Source organism: Gastrolobium bilobum, unplaced genomic scaffold (genome assembly GCF_033153095.1).
Source record: "Gastrolobium bilobum isolate Gb01-03AN ecotype WA unplaced genomic scaffold, APGP_CSIRO_Gbil_v1 utg85175, whole genome shotgun sequence".
Taxonomy (NCBI): Eukaryota; Viridiplantae; Streptophyta; class Magnoliopsida; order Fabales; family Fabaceae; genus Gastrolobium; species Gastrolobium bilobum.
This window is the reverse complement of record NW_026899999.1, coordinates 107,677-127,972: the sequence shown is the minus strand read 5'-3', so window position 1 is coordinate 127,972 and position 20,296 is coordinate 107,677. Positions and strand designations below refer to the sequence as shown.

Here is a 20,296-nt window from a genome sequence, read left to right as displayed (position 1 = left end):
TGCTCCAAAATCATCCCCTCCAACGTACGCTCATTGCTCCTTTCGATCGTGGGTGTCTCCTTGTACGATTCAGCCAACGCACCTCAAAAAGTAGCCATTTCCACTAACGACCTCCAGCTCATCAACTCTTTTGGATTTTTCTGGATTGATCCAAGAATTGGTTAGGGTTTGTGTGGGTTGGTCCGGTTCAGAAATTTGAACCGTGGTGGAAGGCTAGGGTTCTTGTCTATGGTGAAAAGCAAATGGTGAATCGGTTTAGTTGCTCGATTCCAAGAAGAGACTGTGATGGATGGCGAGGGCTTGAGATGGATTAGCCCATGGTGGGTCTGTGCTAGGGTTTCTTTTCTTTTCTTTTCTCACTTCTGACTTGCCTCTTCAGTTCTCTTCTCTCATTCTTTTCTTCTTTCTTTTCTTTTGGGCCGCTGATTGAGTTGCCTCTGGCCCAACTCTCCTCTTTCTTTTCTTTCTTTCTTTTCTTCTTTTCTTTTCTCACTTCGGGCTTCTGATAAAAAAAAATGACTGGCCCATTTTTTTCTTCTTTCATTAGCTTAGGAGAATAATACCAATTGGGCCTGAAACACAAAAATTCAGCCCATTAACACTCTAAATCAGAAATCCTTATTTTAATGCAATAATTGGGGTTTTTATGAACAAAGATATTCTTTTCATTCTCATTTTATCATCAAATCACATGCTCTAAGTCACAATTCATGGACTTATCAGTAGGGAATCATAACCATACACCTGTCGTTGTTGTACGTAAAGCGACTGCAGAAATGATTTTACCATATATATATATATATATATATATATATATATAGAGAGAGAGAGAAGGATCCGTTTACAAAAAATTTTACAAATTTTTGCAAATTACACAATGTACTCCCGGGCAGAGGCGGACCGGTGTTGTTGCCTGTGTCTGCACATACAGACACAAAAATTTGAGATTTTTTTCTTTAAAGGGGTGGGTGATTTAGGTCAAGTAAAAAAAAATTAGGAAGATTGAAAAGAAAAAAGTAAAAATAGGCCCAAGCTCAACCCAACCAACCCATATAATTAAAAGCTTAAAGTTTAAACCCTACCCTATTCCTTTGTCTCTTTTTTTTTTTAAATATAAATCTTATTAGCTCCAAACTTTAATGTACATCAATGATTCTTGAAATTAAATCTTCATCAAGTGGAGGAGAATCGCATGGGATTTTTCACATTTTTTTGTGAAGCAAAAGTGGTCAACTTTGGATCAAATAGACATCGATAGAGGTTGGTTTTTGATCAACTAACCCCCTACAATTAATACATTTAAAATTTTCTTTAAAAAAAATCTTCAGAGGCCCTTCCCCTGAACCCCCACCTTAAGTGTGCACACATAATTTTTTTTTCTGGGTCCGCCACTGCTCCCGGAAGAACATGGTGTAGTTTGTAAATAAAAAGTTTGTAAATATAACCCTCCCCTATGTACTATGTACTACCAGAAAAACATAGTGTAACCTAGTGTTCTCCCGGGAAAACATAATGTAGTTTGTAAATATAACTCTCCCCTATATATATAGAGAGAGTAAATATTTCTACAGCTATAGATAAGGTTATCTATAGCTACCCCAAAAACTAGGTCGTTTTGATCAATGAAGGGTGTTAATTTTAGGTGAATTTATGAAAGGTGTTTCCGTAATTTTGTTTATTTTTTTATCATATACAATTTTACTGAAACACCCTTAATTAATTTACCTAAAATTACATAAACACCCTTCATTAGTCAAAACGACGCAATTTTTATGGTGGTTGTAGAAATATTTTTTCCATATATATATATATATATAGGGAAGGATCCGTTTACAAACTTCTTTTACAAATTTTTACAAATTATACTATGTACTTTCGGGACTGTGTTCTCCCGGGAGTACATACTGTAGTTTGTAAACAAATTTTTTTTAAATATAACCTTCCCCTATATATATATGGGTAAATATTTCTACAGCCACTTTAGTAAAGTTATCTACAGCTATACCAAAAACTACGCCGTTTTGATTAATGAAGGATGTTTCTGTAACTTTAGATAAATTAATGACGGATGTTTCAGTAAAATGTATATGATAACAAAATAAATAATTTTACGGAAACACCCTTCATTAATTCACCTAAAATTATAGAAACACTCTTCATTAATCAAAATGACGTAGTTTTTGGCTTGCTGTAGATAATCTTATTTAAAGTGGTTGTAGAAATATTTTTTCTTATTTATATATATATATATATATATATATATATATATATATATATATATTGTCATTTTTAAAAAAAATTTGTTGAGAGTCAAAATTAAATTTCATTAATTGACACATTCAAAATACAAGTCGTTGAAACATGTGAAATGTGGCACATTTGAAATATTAACATATGATTCTATATCACATTATTCAATAGTTTGCGTATTCATTTAATTATTTCAAAGTTATCCGAGTTTGTATTTTATATACGTATTTTTTTTATCAATTTATATATTGTTATTTGAGTTATTCGAAATGTCATATTGTCATTCTATAAAATTGGACATTACGATAATACTATGTTGTTGGCATACAATATATCACTCATTTCATTGACAATACTGATGTTGTTAATTATATGATTGTTCACTTACCAAGTAATATAAGGTATTTGTTCGACAATTAGGTTGCTATATATGTTCACTCCAATGAAAAGAGTTTTTAAAAAATTTTATAACTTGTTTTATCACTATATATATATATATATATATATAGAGAGGTAGGATCATTTGACACCGGTGTCAAATTTGAAGTTTGACACCTCATCTTAGAGCCGGTAGATCAAAAAAGATCAACGACTCTGATTTGTAAGCACGTGACACCATTGATCTTTTTTGATCTAACGGCTCTCAGATGAGATGTCAAACTTTAAATTTGACACCGGTGTCAAATGATCCTACCCCATATATATATATATATATATATATATATATATATATATATATATATATATATATATATAATTTCGAGACCGCAAATTTTTTTACCTGGAGTCCCATCTATAAGGGTCTTCCGAGCATCCATTTCTTTTTCATTTATAATTTTTTTTGAGGTTATGAAAAAATTTTCAAAAGATTTTGTATGATTTTGATACACAAATTAGAGGTAGAGAATGTCCAGCACAAAGAGATATTTGAGTGGCATGCACTGTATGCACTATTGAATTATAGGTGAATGGAAAACGTGGTATATATATATATAATTTCGAGACCGCAAATTTTTTTACCTGGAGTCCCATCTATAAGGGTCTTCTGAGCATCCATTTCTTTTTCATTTATAATTTTTTGTGTGGTTATGAAAATATTTTCAAAAGATTTTGTATGATTTTGATACACAAATTAGAGGTAGAGAATGTCCAGCACAAAGAGATATTTGAGTGGCAGGCACTGTATGCACTATTGACTTATAGGTGAATGGAAAACGTGGTGTAAACATTATTTCGAATAATTATTTCCATCTATGTCATGTAATTATGATAAGTGATTAAATGTTGCATCTTGTCTAGGTTTTTTTTTTTTATGAATAGTTTAATGCAGTAAAATTCGTCCAATGCATGTAGTGACATTGATGGATACAGCAAATAAAATGAATCAATCCAAGACCAAGAATACACCTCAATGGAACTTGCTCTCTGCAATTTTAACAAGGGAGTTTGAAACGATATAATTTTGTATTATTTTTTATGTGAAACAATTGTATTTTGTTTGTTTTTTATCTTCTTTTTTTCCACAATATTTTTAAAAGTATATATAAAAAATCACCAAATATATATTAAAACACAGTTGTTTTATTTAAAATGATACAAAATTGTGTTATCAAAAAAAAAAAAAATCATAAATATTTTTACCTTTTAATAAATGTTCATTGACATTTTACTCATTAGATACATCATTTATCCCTTCCCACTTATACGTCCTGCCACTGTTGTACTTGTGTTTTCTTTTTTATATATAATTTGAAGGGTTTAATGTTTTTTATATTATAAAAAATAAAATTATCTCTTATATATACATAAAAGTGTATAGGTGTCATGTTTTCTTTTTTTCTTTATTCTCTTTACATGAACCTTATACATTTCTTTTATGGGTTTGTTTTTTCTAAAGTTACTTTAGATAACTTTATCTAATGTTCATCAAAATGACATTGTTTTGGGCGAAAATTATGATGTGTTTGTAATTTTAATTTATTTCAGGGTTATAATAGTCTTTATCATTCTAATTTTTTGATTTTTCAATCCCAAAACGATGTCGTTTTGGTGAACATTAGACAAAGTTATTTAAAGTAACATTAGAAACTTTCTTCCCTTCTTTTATATATATAAGAAATAATTTTATCTCATATAATATAAAAAACAGAAAACCTTAATTTGAAAGTAGATTACTTTTTTTTTTTTTTTTTTTTGATAACAAGATTACTTTTGGTTTCTTTAGTGCTTTGTTTTGTTAAATTCTTTAAAAATTGTGAGACCCACATATAATTGGGCCTGTTCATCAGTTGAATTTCAACGTGGGTACAAAAAATATTAATAGACCGAAAGGAAACAATTAATAGCCAGGATTCTAGAATGGGCTCGTGAGCACGAGTGTAAGGACTACTAAGGAGGTTCAAACAAGAACAGTGAAAAATGATGAACAAACGGGGTTTGCTAGATATTGTTGATGAAATCATTGAGCTCATGATGCATACAAGGGTACATGGGATTCCTTTTTTTCTTTTCTTTTTTTAGATATTTCAATCAATGTTATAAAAACTAGATTGATCCGGCCAGGTCAACCCAAAAATCGGTGAATCGATCATGTAATCGATTTGGTTTTCATATTAAACCGACTACGTTATAGAACTGATGTGACCCGATCAGTTTTTGTAAGAACCGGTGATCCGGTCGGTTCAATCGTTGACCCCCAGACCAGTTCGTAAAAACAAAACTGATTTATTTTTATCAATTGATGCCTTTTTTAATTTTTCATTCTCACACATAAATGATTTGTCTTCTTTTGAAATATTTAAGTGATCTATAGCTTATTAACTTACATAGATTATGTACCTACAACACTAATATTATCTTGGTTATGCAATATGCAGAGAATTTTAATTTGATTTATAGTTATCTTCTACTGAACCTGAAACACTAGTATCACAAATATAATATGTTTGATTAATCTTTTGTTGGACAATAATGTGTAATTTATTATTTTTTATATTAAAATATTTGAAATTAATATTATTTTTTACAAGTATTTAAGTATATTTATAGTTTTTAATATAAATTATATATTTACATATACTTACCGGGTCATGCGATTGAACCAGTGATCCACTAGTTGAACTAGTGACCCAGTATCTCGACTGGGTCAATAATCGAGCCAAGTTTAATAACATTGATTTCAATTGGTTCATTGCTTCGCGACTAGTCTGATTTGGGGCGAGTCCCAAGATTAAGGCTTTAAACTCCTCCCAAAAATAATACTGGAAAGGATCAAACATATACTCTTACCACCAACTGCTCAGTTCTCTGGCACCAATGAGCTACCATCATTTGGTGGTTACATGCTATTCCTGAATTCATATACAGACACAACTAATTGAAAACAAAAGGATATTATTAACAGGAAGAACAGCCACAACATATATGATGTAATTTCAGGTGGCAACAATACAATGACATTATAGATGACACTGAGCCTAAGTGTAACACTCCGTCTATAACCGGTGTATTAACATACCTATGGTACTAAGCACAACATGTTTAATTAAATAAATGCGAAAGATATTTGTTATATTATTTAATCATCTCAATAGTACAAGTGGATTCACTTTTTCTTTTTTCCTTATGTATTGCAATTTACGAAACAATGTAGCATACATCCCTTACACTACACTTCGTTACATGTTTATCTCCTACATTCAATTATGTAAAGACTTCTGAGTCTCGTAGTCCTATTATTCTAGAAACATAATCTGAATAACAATAACATAATATAGCATAATCAAAGATGCCTAACTATCCATAGGGTAGGTCATCGTAAACATAGATACATATCCTGTCTCACATCAATTAAATAACAAAACTAGTCATAACAAGTACTCATGACAATATCCATAAACAATGGTTTACTTATACAAATCTCTAAAGCAACAAGAAACGTAAATAGTGACATAGACGACCCTTATGCTCACATCAAATAGTAATATAATCCAACATATCTAATCATAATCATGTCTCATCAAGATAACATGAATAATCATAATATGCATATCTCATGGCATCATGCAATCTCTATGTCGGCCTCTTACCTCTAGAGGTATCTGTTTCATGAATATCTACACCTGAAAAATGTGCCTCATAAGGGGTGAGAGCTTTGACAAAATCTCATTAAACTAGGGGTTCTCGAAGGATTACTCTGCCCCCAAGTTCACTTCTCTGCATAATAATTATAAAACAGTGCAATCATGGTAAAATAGATGTAAAGAACCAATTCAACCCAAAAGCTTAAGCTGTTGGATGAGACCACATTAATGGTTTTTATATATCTCAACACGCCCCCTCACACGAGAGCCCACTAGGCTTGAAGGGTGGACAATGCACAGGCTCACCTACCTGTGCGAACAAAGAAATTCCACTTGAAAGAAAGTGTGGGGCGGCGAGGATTGAACCCAGGACACGAGGCTCTGATACCATGTAAAGAACCAATTCAACCCAAAAGCTTAAGTTGTTGGGTGAGGCTACATTAATGGTTTTTATATATCTCAACAATGGATAATCTTTATGAACAGTATAATGCATTATATATCATGTGATAAATGCAACACGGTTCAACTGGCCAGAGAATATCACATCCATGTATCAACACATCATACCACAAGTTCAATTACAAAACATACCACATATAATTATGCCAATATCTTAATTTAATAAAATAGTATATCGTATATACACAGGCCAAGAGACCATCCTTCTACGGAGTTTGGTGGAACCAACATGTGATTAACCCTGAGAACCAAAAGTTTACCTGTTGCAACAACACACTCTAATGTACTCTAATTATCTAAAAGACCACAAACATAGGCCCTCACAAAACCACAACCTATTTCAAGGATATAAAGGCAATTAACAAATATACTAATTTACGACATTCATTTCAATATTGTCTTTTACTTTGTTATTCTTTACGTAGGGACACTAACTCAAGGTGGGAGGAACTAAGTCAACTCCCTAAGGTCCCATAACCTTAGAACATCCCTTACAAGTACAATAGAGTCTATAATTACGTTCCTTGAGGAATAACCTAAAGAAATCAATTCTATTTGCGAATTCGACGACAAACCTTATTTACCATTTTTAAAATTGGTATTACAACTCTTTACCAAAAATCTCAAGATTTAGTATGTTAAACTAGACATCTCAAGCTTTCCAACGACATATTATATGTCTCAATTGAAGTTGTATAACTCCAGTTATGTTTTTTGCAAAGTGACTGCTGCAAATTGAATTTCCAGCAACCAAGTCGCGATTTCAAACTTAAATTGCGGAAAATTCGCTTATTTGATTGCTACTTTACAGGGTTGTATCTGAATGTGTTAAATTCATATAGGTGCAAGCCACATTCAATTTGGAGCTTTGTAACTAAGGGTGGTAAACGAACCAAGAGCCTTTGGCTGGCTCGTAAAGGCCTGAGCTGACATGTCTAAAATTGGTTGTTGGAACCAGGCTTGAACTTGTATAAATAATAAAAAGGTCTAAGGCTCCAATTCAAAAGCTCGGCCTTAGATCCTCCAAGGCTGGCCTAGTATATTAATTTTTATTTTTATTATATATTTTTTATACTACTTTTAGTAGCCCTCTCTCTTTCATCAATTTATTTCATCCTATTTTATTGGTTAAAGAGACTTTTTGAATGATTTTGTTGTATATTATGTTTTTTAGATGTACATTAAATTTATGAATATTTATGCAATTACCATAGTGCTATTGATTGTATATTCTATTTAGATACATTTTTGTTGTCTTGTTTTTTTTTTTAAACAGGCTAAATCAGGCTTTTATATTTTGTAAATAAGTCACGTCACAAGCCGATAATTATATTAATAACAGGTAACAAGCTTAGTCAAACTGACACCTTTAAACACAGGCTTGGCCTTTTAAGACCAAAGCTCGGCTCGGCTCGGCCTGTTAACAAACACCCCTATTTGTAACTCGAGATATTGAATTTTTAGTAAAACAAGTTTGTTGTTGTTCAGACCAAATATCGGGATATTACCGAGGAAATATCTGGATATCAATATCCAGATATTGGTTTTCTAATATCGGGATATTTTGCAATAGTTTTTCAAAAATGTATTTTTTTTAAGAGTTTATCCTACAAGGTCCAATTTTTACCCAGAACAGAAGTTCAAGCTACCATTTTTATGTATATTCATGCTAGTTTTCATCAACGTTACTTAGTTCTTTCATTTTACATGTTAAAAATCTATTTTTTTCAAAGAAACTCAAAGAGAAGAGTCGAGGTTTATACCCTAAGCTTCATAATAGAGGAAATGAGGGACTTTCAAGGTCACAAGCTCACACTCCACTTATGCCAAGACAAATGCATGAAAAAGGAGTGGCCAAGGATGATTCTTTTCTCCACCAAGAGTCTTTAAACATGGTGTAGTGATGCCCCAACCACACAAAAAAATGGATACACCTCAAGTCACAATGGCAGCAACTAAGATTCTCCAAGAATAGGTTTTTCTCTCTCGAGACTCAAGCTTTCAAGTGTTTACAAGGTTTGGGAGGTAAAAGGATGAAGAAAGGTAGTGTCTTTCATGAGAGAACAAGAGTTCCCTTGAAGAAGAGAGATATGGTAGCCATGAGAGTGCTTAGAGGTGCTGCCTAGGGTTTAGAAAAATGAGGAAATGAGAATAGGAAGAAGAGGGACCAAGTTTTGGTTCTTTTAAATGGATCCCATTACCTTAGTGGTTAATTATCCATCTAACCCATTCATTAATTTTCTTTCTACTTAACTTAGACATTTTTAAGGACATATTAACTCCAACAATTATGAGTAATAATTACTAAATTATCTTTAAGTTTTCAAGTAATTTCGTTGATATACATTTTTTCAACAAAATATGATGCAGTTACACTTTTTTCCTAAAAGTGATTTAATTTAAGCAATTATAATTTCCTTATAATTATCCTATTCTTATTTTAGAATTTTTTTCTAAAACCATAATTTATTGTCAGTTCCAAGTATTTCCTCACTTTTCACAGAAAAGTGATTTAATTTAAATAATTAAATTTTTCATCTTAAATTTCTAAAATCTCTATTTAATAGTGAGGGTTCTTACACTAAGAATCAAAATATCCAAATGAGGATAGATGTTTTGGGTATATTATCGATTTTTTCACCCATCCAATGCAAAATTAAAAATATTTTATCCGTTTAATTTTTTTTTATAAACTATTTACCAATCTAATATAAAAAGTGTGTGTTCAAATAACCGTTTAAATTCCTTGCTATGTGTTCGCTTAGAATAGAAGCAATGAATTGGTTTGGTCTAATTCCAAAAATTTGATCAAATATGCTTAGTATGTGTTTTCCATGATGACACGCTCTAGCTACCCTACATAAATATATTGACTTCTATTCCATTATTTTAGAGGAATATTTGTTTAAAAAAATATTAAAAGATGTTGATTATAAATTATTTCAAATACAAAATATACTAATTTAAATATAAATTAGTATATTTTGTATTTAAAATAATTTATAATTGATATATTACTCTCTCTTTTTAAATGATTTTTCATAAAGTTTAATAAAGCCGAAACCTACAGTAATTAAGGAATTACTAATGCTTTAATGCCTAATTGCTTTCCCTTGGTCAGTGCTGACTACACGGGGCCAGGGAGAGCTGGATAGGAGTTAATGTGGATCCTCGTTTAGCTCCCAAGAATGTAACAACTGTTTTTTTTTTTTTTTTTTTTTTAACTTGAAATAAAAAATATTTTAGTCTTTGTTGGAAGGTAAAATTATATTTTCAATCTCAAAACAACATTATTTTTGGATATAAAAAATAATTCATAGTTCCTTATATAAATTCATGTTGTAAAAATGAAAAAAAAAGATCCTTAAAATCCTGTATTTTTTTTTTCTAAACCTCAAAATGATTTTTTTTAATTGCAGGATAATTTTATTTCGTATATCAGAAAAATGCTTTCCTCATAAAAAAAATGCTTATTTTTAAATAAGTAGACTCATATAATTCAGCAAATAGTGTAAAAAATTGAATTTCCTCATGAATTTTAAATTTTGAGAAATCTTTCTTGCTGTGGAGTTCAACTTCATGGTTTATCTTCTACGTCTTTCCAGTGAAGAACCCCAAAAGAATGCTTTTATATATAGTTGTTTCTCATGATTTTTATTTTTATTTTTATTTTTGGTAAATGTTTCTCATGAATTTTAAGTTGTACTACTACGTAAGTTTTCATATATAATTGTTCTCTGTTACTGCCATTTTCAAGTTTCAATAACCAGATAATTTAATTTGAACATAAAGTTTGCTTTCATAACTAAATATGTGAATTAATAGGTAGATAAATATGCCTACTAGAATTTAAAAGTTTAAGTTATTAAGTGATAAATTCTTAATAATTTATATTATATATTTTTAATATAATTTTGGAAAAAATTCATTTTCACCCGTTGTGGTGTAATGGACATATCACTTAATTCCTTGTGATTTCAAACTTATCATTCATATCCATTGTGATTGAATAAGTTTATCATTTAACCCCTGCAATTTCATACATTCATTTACACCCATCATGATAACAAAAATATATCACTTGAATCCAAATAGTCTTATAAATATAAAATTCTTTATTTTTTTCTAATTTTTATTTTATATAATTATGATATTATCGAAAAAATTAATAAATTAATTATTAATGATTAAATTTAAAAATATTTAAAGTTATTTATTTTCATAGTATTTTAAAAATCATCTTAAATTTTTTTATTTATGTAAAAAATATATTTAAAATTAAAAATATTATTAAAGATAAATTAAAGACTTAATAGTTAAATAAATTATTTATTTTAATATTTTAAAAATATTGTAACAATACCAAATAAAATAAATAAATAAATAAATAAAATAAATAATATTTAACTTAAATTTATTTTTACTCTAAAAATATAAAATCACAAGATTTAAATTAATATGATCTAATGAATTTAATTCAAATAAAATAAAATAAAATGAATAGTTATTATCTTTTTTTCTTACTATCTCTTATTACTAAATTTTAATCGTTGATTTTTATCAATCTAACGATTATAATTTATTGTGTCATACTTATTAATTAATTATTAATTTCTAATAAATTATAATAGTTAAATTGGCAAAAATTAACGGTTAAGATTTGATAATAAGAGATAGTAAAAAAAAGATAGGAAGTATAACTCTCCCAACCACAAAAGGTGAAAATAAAATTATACTTATAGTCTACCAACAAAAAAAAATTATACCTGTAATTTTTATTTTATTTTTTTCACGATAAACTACGCCCAGAAGTTTATAAGTTAAGGAAAGTTAGTTACATTACCAAAAAAAAAAAAGGCTAGTTCTAGCAATAAATACACAGAATGACCTTCAAGGGCAGTTAAGGGAGATTTTTTTATTTATTTATGTAACAAATATATTTAAAATTAAAAATATTATTAAAGATAAATTAAAGACTTAATAGTTAAATAAATTATTTATTTTAATAATTTAAAAATATTGTAACAATATCAAATAAAATAAAATAATATTTAACTTAAATTTATTTTTATGATAAAAATATAAGATCACAAGATTTAAATTAATCTGATCTAATGAATTTAAATAAAATAAAATAAAATAAAATATTTATTTTTATTGTGATATATATTTTGAAACCACAATAGGTTAAATGATACATTTTTATAAGAGGGCGTTTGGTACGCGGCATTTGGCCGGATTCCCGGGAAACTGAGTTTTTCTAAATTTTAAATTTTTGAATATTATCGTAAACTGAATGTAAAAATCATATTTTTGAAAATTGAGATTCCCGGACAAATAAAAATTTCTCCTGTATCAAACGCCCCCTAAGGGATATGTTATTCTGTCTATCCTTATTTTTCTTACATTTGCCTACCTCTTTCAATACCTTTCGATTACAATCTAATTCAACGGTTCATATTTGCAAAATAAAATAAATCCTTTTTTTTTTTCTCTTTACTTCCTCCTACGTTCTATCTCTTTTCTTCCTTTTCTCTCTTCCTCTACGCTAATACTCATGCCTATTTTTTTTCCTTTGTCTGTAGAGGTATGGTCAGAAGCAAATGTTTATAGTTAAAATGAACCTTCCATAAAAATAAAGGAATATAATTTTTTCAAAAACTTAAGGTGACTGAAAAATGGGTACATACACAACAAAGGGAATCCAAATCCACACAGGATGTACCATGAAGCAGTCATTTTTTAAGAGACTTACACCAATGAATTCTTCACCCCCATTTTTAATCCCACACCAGACTGACCCTTAATATTAATTTAATACACACTCATCTCAAGAAATATTATTGATCTGATAGGTAAAAACTCTGGGTTCTCGTTTACTAGCAACTTTCTATTTTTTCTACCCATCAACATCACTATCGAAAACTTGATAATCGCTCAAAGGAGTATAAATATGCAGATTTACTTCAGAGAATACAATCCCCAATAGTTTTCATTAAGAATAGAGCAAATCAGATTTACCTATACCTATTTTTTCCCCTTTCTCGCTGATGTTTGTAGAGTTATTGGTCGTAGAGGAAGATAGAAAGGGGAGGAGAGAGAAAAGGTGTGAGAGGAAGTGAGCAGGAAAGAAACAAAAAAAAAATGATTTATTTTATTTTGCAAATATGGATCGTTAGATTAAATTATAATCGAAGAGTATTGAAAAGGGTAGACAAAAGTAAGCAAATTAAGGATAGACAGAATAACCTATCTTTTTTTATAATTACAATAAATCTAAATAACAAATTTGAAAGTACAATGTGTCAAATAATAAATCATATAACTACAACGAGAAAGATTATAATTACTATCTATTTTTTTTTACTATTTTTTATTACTAAATCTTAATCGTTGGTTTCTGTCAATCTAACGATTATAATTTATTGGATCATACTTATTATTTAATTATTAATTTTTAATAAATTATAATCATTAGATTGACAACAATCAACAATTAAAATTTGATTATAAGAGATAATAATTATAACTCTCCCAGCCACAAAAGTTGAAAATAAAATTACACCTGTAGAGGCTGTAGTCTAAAAAAAATAAAAATAAATTATACCAGTAATTTTTTGTTTTTCACGATAAACTACGCCCAGAAGTTTATAAGTTAAGGAAAATTAGTTAGATTACCAAAAAACAAAAAGGCTAGTTCTAGCAATAAATACACAGAATGACCTTCAAGGGCAGTTAAGGGAGATATTTTGTAAGGCCAGCGCGGTACCATACCACCAATGTTTGGTTTGGTCCTTGTTGGGAGGGACCATAGGCATAGCCCGTGAAATCTCTCTCTTGGGCACATATATCATGTGATTGACAGTGACCCCAATGTCACCACGTCAATCCTCGTTGAATAAAACACGCCCCACAACATCGCTTCGAGGTGCCATTGCACGTGAACTCAGTCTCTGAGACTCTGAGTAGTAGTGGTACCACTTTGTTGATTTCAGCTCCATTATTTCCAACACTGCATTCAATTCTAAGCGTGCATCATGTCATACTTGTCACATTGTTTACTATTATTGTTAGAAATATTATATTAATATTTTATATTATAAAAAATAAATAAATTATCGTTTAAATACATATAAAAATATATAAAATTCATATAATACTATATAAAAAGGAGAGAGATAAAATAATAATAAAAATCTCATATATATATTTATATATATATATATATAATAAAATTATATCTTACAATATGAGAAATATTAATAAAAACATACAATCATTATTCAACTTTTAATTAATAACTTCAGTTTTTTTCAAAAAAAGTTATATTTGTTTAAGTAACGTATATGGTATCTTCCTTAGAAATAAAATTAAAGTTTTTAGAAAATAAGGGTTTGTTTGAAATTTGTTTTGTAAAACAGATTTTTGATTTTCAAAATAAAAAAATTTGTTTGATAAGGTTTGTTTTATAAAAAAAAAAATAGAATCAAATTTAAAAAATATATATAAGTTTTTTTTTTATTTTTAAATTTTTAAAAATATATATAAAAAATACATATTTCATCAAAAAGAAAAACAGAGAATACAATCAAACGAACCTAAATTCTTATCTCTTTTTTTTTTTCTCACATACATAGGTTGTAAAATTAGTGTAAAAATATAGGTGATTTGTTCGAAAATATTAGTGGTTGACACATAGAAAGTTATCTATATGCAGCCAATACTATTACTGTATCAAGTTTTTTTTTTTTTTTTTGCTGAATATATACCAAGTTATTAACCTTCTGCTGTTGCTTCTTTGTCATGTCTCTCTGTCTCATCATTTCTTTGTCCCCTGAAGTACACTCCTATCGTTATCGTAGACATGGCAACGGAACTTGAGGCCTTAAGAATCGTCTCTCTCAGTGGTGTAACTGCAAATTCCATCATGAATGTGGTCTTGTAAGGGAAAAAAAAAAAAAAGTTTGTTCTTTCTGTCTTAAATTGGTAATGAGAAAGATAGAGTGAAAAAAACAAGTAGTGCTTCAAAATATATGCTGTGATGGGTGCTGAAGCCACACCTCCAACGGTGGCACCATTGAACTCACAGAGACAAGAGCATTGGAAACATTTTGATGACTCTGTGAATTCGGTTTATTTTGGGCTTGTTGCCACTGCCATCCTCATTTCAATGTTTCTTCTTCTGGCCATCTTTGAGAAGTTTCTTAGGCAAAGATCAGCTGAATCCAGTGCTCGAACTTCAATGGATCTTGAACAACAAATGGACTTTGGAGGAAAGCTCGAGAATCCAAAACCCAAGGTGCACTCTAAAAACCTTCCTTTGCTTCCGTTTCCTTCTAGTTCAATTGATTCACCTTGATGGTGAAACTATGACTTTTTTTTTCCTTTTTCACTTTCCTGGCATGCTGTTCTAAAGCCAATAATGATGCAGTTTTGACTAAGATTTTTCCATAACTTTGAATTTGCGTGGGGGCAATAAATTCATAAGCTTTTAGACCAAACAAGTAATAATGTTAAGCCTATCATATTGAATTAACTACATAGGTAATTTGCATACCGTCATGCAAGATAAATTCTAATAGTTTTAGTAGTTTTATCAAAGATTGAATACTATTTCTAAAAAGTGGTCAGTTTGGTGGTGTTATGATAGTAGCATCATACTCCTACTCCGATTAAGTTTACTTGGCTTTTATATAAAATAAATCGTCACTTGTTAACTTAAACTTTTGGATGAGATGATTGCTAATTATGGTATCAGAGCTTCCTAGCTAATTATAAGGTCACGGGTTTGAGTTTCACCACCTCTTATTTTCTAGTAGAATTAAGTCAGCACAAAATAAAAGAAAAAAAAATGTTTGTACAATATTTACGTTTCAAACTCAAAGAACTCTTGCACGAGAAAATGTGTATGCCAATCATTTATCAATGCTTACTACCTTTAGTAATGGACGCTTAAGCACATATAGAACATAATGATATCTACAAGTTAAACTTTTACTTAATAACAATTGTCTAATATTCTAATTTCATTGAGTGCAGATGTTTTTCTTCTTAAACAGTTCTCTAACTTTTCCTTTTAAATACTTGAGTTTCTTATAGCAATCACTTAACTTCTAAGTTACAATACAATGATGCAATGGTAGATAAACCCACATGGTAACCACCCCAACTGACAGCTCCTACTGCAGGGGTTAATAATCTTTTTCATGTATTTGGATGATAACTCATCCTCCTTTTAACTCATACTTTTTTATTTGAATGCTACTGAGAGCTAATATTTTTTATTTCTGTTCAAGTTAGATGACCATTAATGAGAGAGGTGTATTAGTGTTGATGCCTGGCCAGCAGATTCCTACAGTCATTGCACTTCCTGCTCCTGCATCATGTTGCCCAGAACCAATCTCATGGCCTATGCAACATAACCCATGCTTCGCTGCACCTTCAGCATCAGTGACAGACTATAATCTAACGAGTAACTAGAAAAAGAGATGGTTCATCCTTTTGGTCTCTGTGGCAACAATCATGCTCATATATCATTCAGCAGTGTGTAAATTAATGCCTCTAGAGAGACTCATCAGTCATTTGGATCATAAATAACAGAATGACATCTTTTTTACCACACAAACGGTTGATATCCCTTTTTATATGGATCTGCTACTTAGTGATCATGTGAAATTTTTGTACATATGTAGTTGCACAATTGCATTGTAATTTTCAGTGAAGTTGCATAAGGAAAGCATGAAATTTTCTGAAGTTCCTTTTTACAAGGAATTATGTGGTTTAAGTGAATCCTCCTAAGACTAATCATGTTGAGTTGCGTGGTGTGAAATGCTGCTAAGTAATTTGCTGTTTTGATCTGTCAAAGTGAATCGAAGATTATAACACCCTCTTGTTGGGGTGGATCTTCCATTAATGTTGGCATGCACCACATTTATTGGTGTAGGACTCAATGTCTGTCCAATCACCTCAATCACCATAATCATTGAAGAAGATTCCGGAAGAAGTTGGAGGGTTCCATCACCTTTTTGTAATAGGTTAGCTGAGAGAATTTTTCTGAATATCTCTAGAGAGAAGTTTGAAGAGAGACATCTTTAGAGACTTTTGAGATTACCATCATCTTTGGTGGAGTTTAATTGTACCTCTAGTGTAACTAGGAAAGTTTGACTCTTTGTAATCTCTCTATTCTACATAGTAAAAGATTTTCTCGACTAGTGTCCTGTGGTTTTTATTTCTTTGCATTAGAGAAGGTTTTCTATGATAAAAGATAACGTGTTTTCTCTGTCTCTCTCACTTCTGTATTTTTCATTTTCTGTTGCGTGTTAGCCAACCTGGTGACTTTAGGCCGACCCTGAGTGCCGTGCTTCGAGCTCAACGTGTCGCTTGCGAAATTCGCCTTCACATGATTTGAGGGATTGACGTCCCAACAGTGGTATCAGAGCCCGAGTTCAAAGGGTTCTGAAGGAGACGAGATGGAAATCAGTGGCATTGCCCATGACAGAAATATGTTCAAGCTGACTGCAAATAACTTTACATACTGGAGACATATGATAGAAGAGCATCTGTACTGCAAAGACATATATGTGTCCATCATCCATAAAGAGAAGCCTGAAGGCAAAACCGAGAAGAGTGGGAAATCCTGAATCGAAAGGTCATGGCTGTAATCAGTAAGTACATCGACAAAAGCCTCTTTGAGCATGTGTCCAAGTCCACGAATGCGTACGAGTTATGAACGAAGCTAGAGTCCATGATTCAGAAGAAGACTCCACGAACAAAGCACACCTAGTTCGCCGACTTGTGAAGCTTGAATACAAGGACAACAAGAGTATAATTGAACACCTCAACACTTACAAAGGAATCGTGAATTGGCTTTCTAAAGTCGAGATGAAGATCAATGACAAGATGCAGGCTTTGCTGCTTTTGAGTTCGCTGCCAGAAAGTCGAGATACTATGGTAGTTACTTTAAGTAACTCGGCTACTGATGGAAAATTGATAATCGACGTCGTGACTGACAACATTCTGAATGAAGAATCCAGGAGAAGAGAACGAGGTGTAACCAGCATGTTCGAGGTAAACGTTGCTAAGAATAGAAGAAGGTCTGACGCCCGTGGTCGAAGCAAGAACTGGGGTCGTATCAGACGTGACAAGGCCAAAAGCCAGTCTAGGCCAAAATATGAATTAAAATGCTTCTACTGTGAGAAGCCCAGCCACAAGAAGCCTAACTGCCAAACTCTGCAGAAAGACCAAAAGAATGACATTGTGAAGTCGGATTAGATAGTACCAAAAAAAGAAGAAGACAATAGCAGCACTGCGATGGCTATTGTAATGCCCGGCCGCTTCAAGAATCAATGACTATCCCCACATACTAACACGAGACTTTTTAGTGTGCTTTTTCCTCACTCGCACACTTCCTGGGAAAACTTTCCAGGAGGTCACCCATCCCAGAATTACTGCAAGTCAAGCACGCTTAACTATGGAGTTCTTCCGTTTCGAGCTACCGAAAAGTAGATGCATCTTGTTAGTATTGGTAGTACCAATTAATTCTTATAAATTATCCCCAACTGTGCAGTCTCATACCTGCACAGTCTTTGGAATCCCTCTCTTTTGGTGGTCGATTCGATTCATTCACGTACCCCCGCCGCTGGAAGCCTTCCAGGAGCCGCTCTTTGTCTGTGCCTTTTCGTACCAGCGATCACTCCTCGCCCTCATTAGCGCCTACGATGTTACAGCTACTAACTCTGTGCTGAAGGAAGTAAGGCATGCGCCTGACATGCATTTGAACCTAATCTTGGTAAGCATGCTTGATGATGTCGGGTTAATGAATCATTTCGGAAGTGGAAGATGGAAACTTGCCAAAGGAAATTCAGTGGTTGCCCGAGGCAAGAAAGAAGGGTCCTTGTATGTGATGCAAGGAGAGATAAATGGTGGAGAAGCCAAATCTGTCCGAGGTAGACCCAGCATGAAGTTATGGCATAAGTGCCTTGGCCACATGAGCAAAAAATGACTTTAGATCCTGAACAAGAAAGGACTTCTGAACAGGTTGAAGGGTGTTGCGAATACAACAAGTATACCGGTCATACAAGTAATAAAATATTGAGTAGAGTATTGTTCCCACGAGGACTAAAGTCAAGCAATAATTTTACCATTTTTATCTAAGTTAGATAATTCCAAAGGTGATTTCACAGGTAACCAATATTTAATAAAAAATTCAATTAAAGATGCAAATAAAGAAATTGATTTAAAAGATGAACTTGAAATTATGAATAAAAAAGTAGTTGGGTTTACTTTATCTCTGATCTCCCTTAATTGCTTTAATTCAATTCAATAATATTCTATCTTAATTGTTTCAAACAATTAATCATCTAAGAATTAATTGATTAAATCATAATCTCTTAGTTCTTTAACCCTTTAACCCAACCGGAATCCTAATATATTAGAAATCCCTTTTAGATTAAGCCTTAAGCGCGATGATTATAAAAGTTTACAATTCCTACAAGCCTATGTCTAAGTCATGCAAAAATTGGTGTTCTACCCCTGTCTAGATTAAGATCCCAGTCTGTCTATTGTGAACCCTAATCCTCTTTATCCCTATATAATTGGCCAGATCATACAAGAATATAAACATATAAATCAAGGTAAACACAAATAATTTGAGACAGTTTATTAATGAAAAGAATTAAACCAAAACAAGGATTCACGTCAGATCCATATTCCTAACTACAAAAAGAAATTAGCCAGACATATCTGGCTTAAACAAAACAAGAAAAAAAATTAAAATAGATGAAGTGAGTAGAAGAAGAATAATGGTTGATCGCCACTGCAAAGCTTTGATCTTCCTTTAATCTTCGTCTTGAGCTCTAAAAAATGAGATCTTCCTTTGGACTCTGCATTTCCTCTTTCAGAATATGTCAGCCTCCTTTTCTGTTTCCAAGAGTTGCCTATTAATAGTGATGAAATCGTATCTTTTAATTTTCCATAAGATCTTCAATGGAATCTTCACTAGAATCTCCAATCATATCTTTAATCAAATTCTTAAAATCTTCCCTTTTATATTTAAAGGAAAATTTTCATTAAAAATATTCAAGAGAATATTCAATAAGATCTTCAATCAATTATATGATTCAGAAATCCAAAATAATTCCACATGAGCTCTAAAATTTATCGCAAAATATAAGAATTTTTATGAGAATATTACTAAGAATAAAATAACACATTAATTGCAATTCTTATATCTTTTAATTATTTTTAAATCAATTTTATGCTCATATTAACCCTTAATACATAATAGATTGGAAACACATCAAAGGGCCAAGTGCTAGAGAGTTGCACTCATTGCCTAGTTAGAAAGCAACACCGGTTTTCGTTTGTGAGACCAGATCAGCCTAGACGACACAAGTACGTTCTTAACCTTATCCATACCGATGTCTTCTCAATGTCAAAAAGACCACTTGGTGGAGCTCAATATTTCGTTTCTTTTATTGATGACCATTCCCGTAAGTTGTGGG

General features: G+C 31.2%; 1 protein-coding gene across 1 annotated transcript; it reads left to right on the top strand.

Annotated features, from left to right (window-relative positions):
- Positions 1-14,775: 14,775 nt before the first annotated feature.
- Positions 14,776-16,472, top strand: LOC133294808 (uncharacterized). Its single transcript, XM_061493560.1, has 2 exons — positions 14,776-15,093; positions 16,095-16,472. Exons 1-2 carry the CDS (start codon positions 14,836-14,838, stop codon positions 16,272-16,274), a joined length of 438 nt encoding a protein of 145 aa, XP_061349544.1. The 5' UTR covers positions 14,776-14,835; the 3' UTR covers positions 16,275-16,472.
- Positions 16,473-20,296: the final 3,824 nt, after the last annotated feature.